The sequence below is a fragment of the Tachysurus fulvidraco genome, chromosome 21 (genome assembly GCF_022655615.1).
Source record: "Tachysurus fulvidraco isolate hzauxx_2018 chromosome 21, HZAU_PFXX_2.0, whole genome shotgun sequence".
In the NCBI taxonomy this organism is placed as follows: domain Eukaryota; kingdom Metazoa; phylum Chordata; class Actinopteri; order Siluriformes; family Bagridae; genus Tachysurus; species Tachysurus fulvidraco.
The window spans coordinates 19,916,808-19,923,531 of NC_062538.1; the positions used below are offsets into that span (position 1 = coordinate 19,916,808).

Here is a 6,724-nt window from a genome sequence, read left to right on the forward strand (position 1 = left end):
CAAGGCAGTATGAAGAAAAGACCTGCAGCATAAAGCCACCACACCGGAACATGCATAAAGACAAACAACAAACACATGTTGGTTAGTCATCTTGATACTTCAGTGAAAACAACCTCACCAGCATGCCGCAGATGTGTAATCTGACTATGGTGTATCTGGGCAACTTCCTGTTTATATAAACCTGCTCTGACCACACAGAGATTGTTATGGCAAATGACATCATCGCAATGTGATCGATCAAACTAAAGTTTGGCTAAAACGCCGGGTGAAAGTGGAACAGGCTCAAATTTCAGTACTGTTTTATTTTATTCCTCTTTTTTTGACACCGGTTTGCCGGCGTGGAAAAGTCGAAGAAAGGAATTAGTTCTTGTTATCACTTACGCTAAAGCAGCTTTAACCTTTAAGACATAAAAACATAGCGTGTCATGTTACTACAAAACCGCAAAGCATGACGGAGACCCGAATGTTTTGAAAAAGAAAAACCCTGAGCTTTAAGACTGGAGATTCTGTCCTAAATGTTAAATAAACATCTCCTTACAGAAAACCTCGCCATATAAACAATTACAGACTTTCTTCAATTCCATTATGGAGCATCCATCATACAAAATCTTTGCGTACGTGGCAATAGCTGCTCTTATAAAATGATGTTTAAGGAAGAATTACATTTTTACGTTGTTTGTTTATAATCATTTGACTTGCCCTAAGTTGACTCGAGGGCAATTTCTAGGACCAGTCTACTGAAGTGACTGAAGCTTCCGATATTATTTATATTTTCCAATAAATTGTCCTTTACTGTTTACTGTTCCATTAGTCCATCATTATCATGTGATTCCCTATGACACACTTTAGAATAAAGACATAGAAAGACAAAAGCAGTAATAAAAGCAAAGCGCTGAAGAACGACTTGTTGAAGGTAAACATGTAATTGAAACCCGCCGCTATTCAAAAGGCATCTGGGAGGCTGGGTTTTGCTATGCTGCTGTTTTTGTGCTCTGCTCTGCGCCATGCTCGTGGCTGTAGTGGAAAATGCCTCACTTTTGATCTCAAAGAAGGGAAGCTGGCTAGTTCTAATGTTAGTTAGTGCTCTAAGCCTGATGGGAAATTCTTGACCTCCCACAAGGTCAAATACCAAAATACCGACTGACGGAAAGCCAAATAAAGAAAGAGATAAGTTACAGAACGTTTAGAGTTGAGGAAAGCAGCGCTAACCTTGATTGGATACACCTCGCTAAAGCTGGTCCGGTTGACAGACTGCTGCTTTAAAGAATCTTAAACTACAAAAAAACTATTTCTAACTATAAGTGTTTTCTAGCTTGCTCTCTGTTCGCTTTGGCCGTCCTGTCTATTTTTGCTCACACAAACATGACTCTATAGTTCTTTGGTTCTTTATATCAGAGTCGATCTTAGCTGGCATTTCAAAACCGTCCCTGCGAAGGATGGATGCCGACTGTAGGCCGACAGGAATGGAAAAGCATTCACACTTTGTTTATTCTTTGTAACGAGTCTCACTGTGTACCACGCGGTTACCGAGCAGAAAAGTCTACAGGAATTTCAACATTGTTTTGTCTTTTCATTATGAAGGCTGTGCATCAAACAGGTCTAATAGTCTCACCAGGTCCTTTGGCTCCTCCACGCAAAATACGGCCCAGGCGAAAGATTATCGCTCGTTCGTACTCCTTCACTATCTGTCGGGATAAACGGAAAGACTTCGGGTTATAAAGGTTAGTATCAGAGCATAACCTGATCACCTGCTTCTCTAAATTTAGACATAAACAACAGAAAAGGACAAACAAAAAATATATACGTTATACTGTATAGAATCTTGTTAGCTTGGTAAGTTAGCTTGTTAGCTTGGGTTGTGCTTTAAGTACGAAGCAGCGATTTTCACAGAAAGAATCGATTTGATTGGAATGGAAGAAGGCCCCAGAACCAGGATCCAGTCTGCCTGGAAGCATGGAACTGGCACATGGAAATAGAAAACCAGTGAGGAGGCAAACTCTACAAATCTGAAGCATTTTACTAAAAAAAAGTGTATAAAGCATCCTAGACACTTCACGTTTCTTGGGTAGAGAATGAAATCCATTAACCAGACCACAGCAGTGTCTGAGGCCAAGAAAGTGCAGCTGTAATGAGCATGAGTACCGCTAATGCAATTTCTTATTACATTAAAGGATGTCAGGGAAACACGTGCCATTTCCCAGCTGATCCATTAACAGAGCTGGTAAGAAAAACTCAACCGTGTTGTTGTGTCATTGTAGAAGGTCATCTGTGCTACTGGTTGTACTAGCTGTGACTTTACCGGTCAGAACTAACAAATAAATCAAATATGGCCGTAAACCACTTGAGTCGAACGACATCACTCTGGAATGTAGCTTGCTGCATCCTGTCATTGTTAACCACGTCGACGGCTTCTGCGATTAGTATTCGGGTGCATGCTTGACGCCACTTACCTTAATGCACATCCATATGGAGATGGGCAGAGTGAGGATGGTCAGGAGGATGGAGCACAGCACCAGGAACCAGCCACAGAAGCCCATGTCATTGTCTGAGCTCTCGAAAGCTGCAAAGGAAACAACAAAAGGTCTTATTCCATCTTCGTAGACAGCTCACAACTACACAACGAAACACTATGCACAGTTTAGAACCGGTCTGCACCACAAGACCAGAAGGGATTAATGAATTAGCTGCAATCGTCAGTAAATAAAGCAAACCCAGATGCTGCCTTGGGTTTGAGAACCCCAGACTTTCTCATGCTACAGCTCAATGAGAAACACATGATACATAATAAACGCCAGGCACAGAGTTAGAAGTTACTTTTTCCTTCATTAGACTCTTTTTTTTACCTTTTATGTCAGCAGTTGCATAATAGCAGTGATCTGAAAACAGTAAGCAGTAAGTCAGGATACGAAGACAATTCTCAAGGAAAAGCATTTAAATAACACCCAATAACTCACTCAGTAAATAACACCCAATAACTCACTCAGTAAATAACACCCAATAACTCACTCAGTAAATAACACCCAATAACTCACGTATTTATTTAAAAAATACTTTATCATCAGCACCTTTTCATTTCAGACTCTTAAATGGAGATCATTGTATCTAGAATGTCTTTATTTAGCTCATTTACACATGGACAGTGGTTTCATACAGCTAGATATATTTTATGTTAAATCAAATCATGAATGTTCTTTTAAACTCCTCCCAGAGACGACACAAATGTTATTACTTTTTATGATAGCTCTATTCATATTTGAACAAATGCCTGTTGGCACGAAAGCTCCTCTGAATATCGTGGGGATTGATTGAGTTTGCTTTAATAAACCTGGAGACACTGGAAAGTTGCTAACAGTTAACAGTTCATACCTGTCTTTTGTTCTGTAAGTGAAACGTTAAACTAAAAACTTTAAGAAAGGATTGACCCGAACACGCTGGGTTTGCTGTAATAACAAGTTAATAAACGTGGTACGTTATTATTCTCTGAGCTACATTTAATGGTATGGAACATCGATGAAACATTCACAAACTTTCACAAAGTTCTCGTTATCGCTTAAAATTACAGCAGCGATAAACAGACAGAAAAAAATCCTGCTTATTGTGTTACCACTGCATGTTACGGCTTTACCTAAAGCACTGACACTGGAGACTCATTCCAAAAATCTTATATTAACATCTACTTAAAGTAAACCAAATACATGTCCGGTTACCATAGAAATGAGGATATGAACATAAGCCGGATAGAACTGAACTACTTTCGCAGCTTCTGTTCTAGACGCTTGAGTCATTCTAGAATCTGTAATGACCCACTTCCTGGCGAATCAGAACACAGAATTTGACTACACCGTCATATAAGCTACTAATGGCTCTAATATCTAGTCTTTGCAGTCATGTATATGAGAATAAAGATAAAGTTAATCTAAACAGCAAAGCCACTGATAAGAAAAGTGGTTCAGAAATACAGTTTAGACACAGAGGTGCACTTACAGAGTGGAAAACAGTGCAAGTGAACCACTAACCTCATTTCAGTAAATGTTTCCTACTTGTGGCATCAAGAAGGAAGGCAGTACTACTTACCACCCTGCTGTGTTCTGTCTAATCTAATACATAGGAAGGTCTAAGGCCATCGTTGTTAGCCTGTTTCTGAAATGCCACTAGTTTGTATGACATTGAAAACAGGTTGCTGTAAATTCAGAATCATTTTTCGAGCAAGTTCAGGAGAAAAATCTAATTAATATACAATTAAAGTTTAAAATTAATTTAAAAAAGATTTACTTAATTTAAAATACAATATATCTATCCCTATCCCTAATGAGCAAGCCGGAGGCGACAGCGGCAAGGAAAAACTCCCTGAGAGGACATAAGAAACCTTGATAGGAACCAGGCTCAGAAGGGAACCTCATCCTCATTTGGGTGACACTCTACAGTAAATAGTGCAAATGTAAATGATGTGCTTTCTACAACAGTTTATAAAAGTGCAACTGAGAGCACCTGAGGAACCAATGAGTCGTCGTAAACAAAGCTGACTTTGCAGAATATCTGCCTTTGTGTGGCTTGTTGGATAATTCCTGATATATTGCCTTGTATAAAACACTTACAACAGTAAGCCGGTGATTTAAATAAATAAACATTAACTGAGTATGATTCATTAAGCCTGAATGACTTGCGAAAACAAATCATATGCTTCTCTGACACCACTGTGATCTCAGGCCAGAGTCAGGGTGACTGGGGCAGCGGTTTAGGGGTGTTAGTGTCCTACCACATTGCCACACCCCTGATTTATATTTTATTTATTTTATGTATATAATAATAATAATAATAATAATAATAATAATAATAATAATAATAATAATAATAATAATAATAATAACATAGTTATGTTCCTGACCCCTGACCCTGGAGCTCAAGTCTTCCTGCAGATTTGAGTGTTTTCTGTTTGTTTTTTTATGATATGCCCATACTCCAGGAAGAACTTAAAAAACATCATGAAATTTTAATGTGTGTAGTTTTATATGCAAAAATATTGATTAAAAAATGCAGAATAAGACCGAATTAGATTACATAAGAGCTGTAGACGAAGCTCCGCCCCTTCACAACCATAAAAACAACGTTTTGTAACCTAGCAACAGCTACATGTCGTGTTACCTGCAGGTTTATCCCTCCTTCTCTCTTCTTTCACTTTGTACGACACTGTACTGTCTTCCATGTCGGAAATACTGTTAAAACACCCAGAACGACGATAGAAAACCCAAACAACGGTCTTCTGCTCCCTAAGGGTCGCGTTCAGAACGTAATAGAACAGAAAGAGCTGCAGTGGTGGTCGCGAGGAGTAAAGGCCCGCCCCTTTTCGTGTGATTGGCTAGTGGCTGCATCAAGCAATGCCCACAACGCGTTTCTGCGTCACGAACCCGGGCGTCCGCCATTTTTCTAAGGTCTACATTTCCATGCAAACAAAACAATTCAAATTGTGATTTCGAGTTGAAGAAAACGACACTAAAATCGATTTTATAATCTCTTCCAAAAACGACTATGCTAATACTGTGCTATTACTGTGCTACTCATGACGAAGCAAATCTATAAATATTGCTTTGAAACCTCACATTCGGTCTCCAACTTTTTTTAATCAAACCCACTGCTTCCACCTAGCGGCAAGAACGGGATATTACATTAATTTGAAATGAATCTGTTCAACCTCAACTAAGGTAGTGAATGTAATAACAGTCTTTAAATAAAAAACATGCAAAACAATTTTTAAAGCTTTAACCATGCAAAAAAGGCTGAAAGCTAATAACAGGCTATCACAAAACAAACTGCTCTGATAAATACAAAAATAAGTTGCAGGAGATATATTATAAATAATATTTCATATAAATCATAAAAGTTACAATTTGGTAAAAATTGAAATGCAAAATGTTCAAAATAATCAGTACAAATATATACGATTATAGAGATGTGGGAATGTTGTAGAAAGTAGAGATTTTAATGGAAAAAAGAAAAAAGAAGAAAAAAACACCCCAAGCTACAGAATTACAGTAAATATTATGTACATGCATGGCACTGAACTTTGTTTTCAGCAAGTGATCTTATTTTCTTAGTTCTGTGCAAATTAGAAACAAGGATAGATTGTCTGCATGGTCCAATGTTTCTTCGAGTCCCTATCTATTATACTTTACTGTTTGATGCACAAACATGCAGAAACATATATTGTATGTATATGGAGACAGAATTACTTAAATACTAAAAAAAAGCTGGGAAAGAAAGGAGGCTGGTCGCTGATGCATCTGGTGAGACCGAATTAGCACCCAGATTAGTGTATTATTTCAATTGTCTTTAACTGGTTACCTTTAGAAGCTATTGCTACCATTGTATCTCATTATAATATCCACAAGACATAGCACTTGTGAACTTAGGGTAAGGTGATGGGTAATAAACATGACCAAAGCTTGTTTGAGATCTTAAAGAAGTTTAAACTCTGCATTTCTGCTAACATTTCATTTCATACTGTATGTATAATCCTGTCCAGGTAAACAATGGGGTATAAAGCAGCTGTCATACTGTAGACCTTATATTGAGATGCTCATTTCTAGAAGCAGAACTGGCAAGCTAGAGAAAGACGAGGAGGAGGAGGAGGAGGAGGAGGAGGAGGAGGAGGAGGAGGACACAGATCTGGTGAGCTGCTCTCATCCACATACTCAAAGAAATCAAGCCCAGAAACTAAATTCTCCTT

General features: G+C 38.3%; 1 protein-coding gene across 2 annotated transcripts in view; it reads right to left on the reverse strand.

The window, feature by feature from the left end:
* The window catches only part of stom (stomatin), an 8,181-nt gene extending 2,833 nt beyond the window's left edge, over positions 1–5,348 (reverse strand). Inside the window, exons 1-5 of one of the 2 annotated variants that reach the window (XM_027152653.2) lie at positions 5,143–5,348; positions 2,844–2,876; positions 2,451–2,560; positions 1,613–1,685; positions 1–22 (exon numbers count right to left, since the gene is read on the reverse strand). The exon at positions 1–22 is cut by the window's left edge and continues 61 nt beyond it. In XM_027152653.2, coding sequence (XP_027008454.1) covers positions 1–22; positions 1,613–1,685; positions 2,451–2,560; positions 2,844–2,876; positions 5,143–5,203 — 299 coding nt within the window. In that variant the 5' untranslated portion in view covers positions 5,204–5,348. The remainder of the gene's footprint in view (positions 23–1,612; positions 1,686–2,450; positions 2,561–2,843; positions 2,877–5,142) is intronic. The other variant, XM_027152654.2, reaches the window with a different exon arrangement.
* Positions 5,349–6,724: the final 1,376 nt, after the last annotated feature.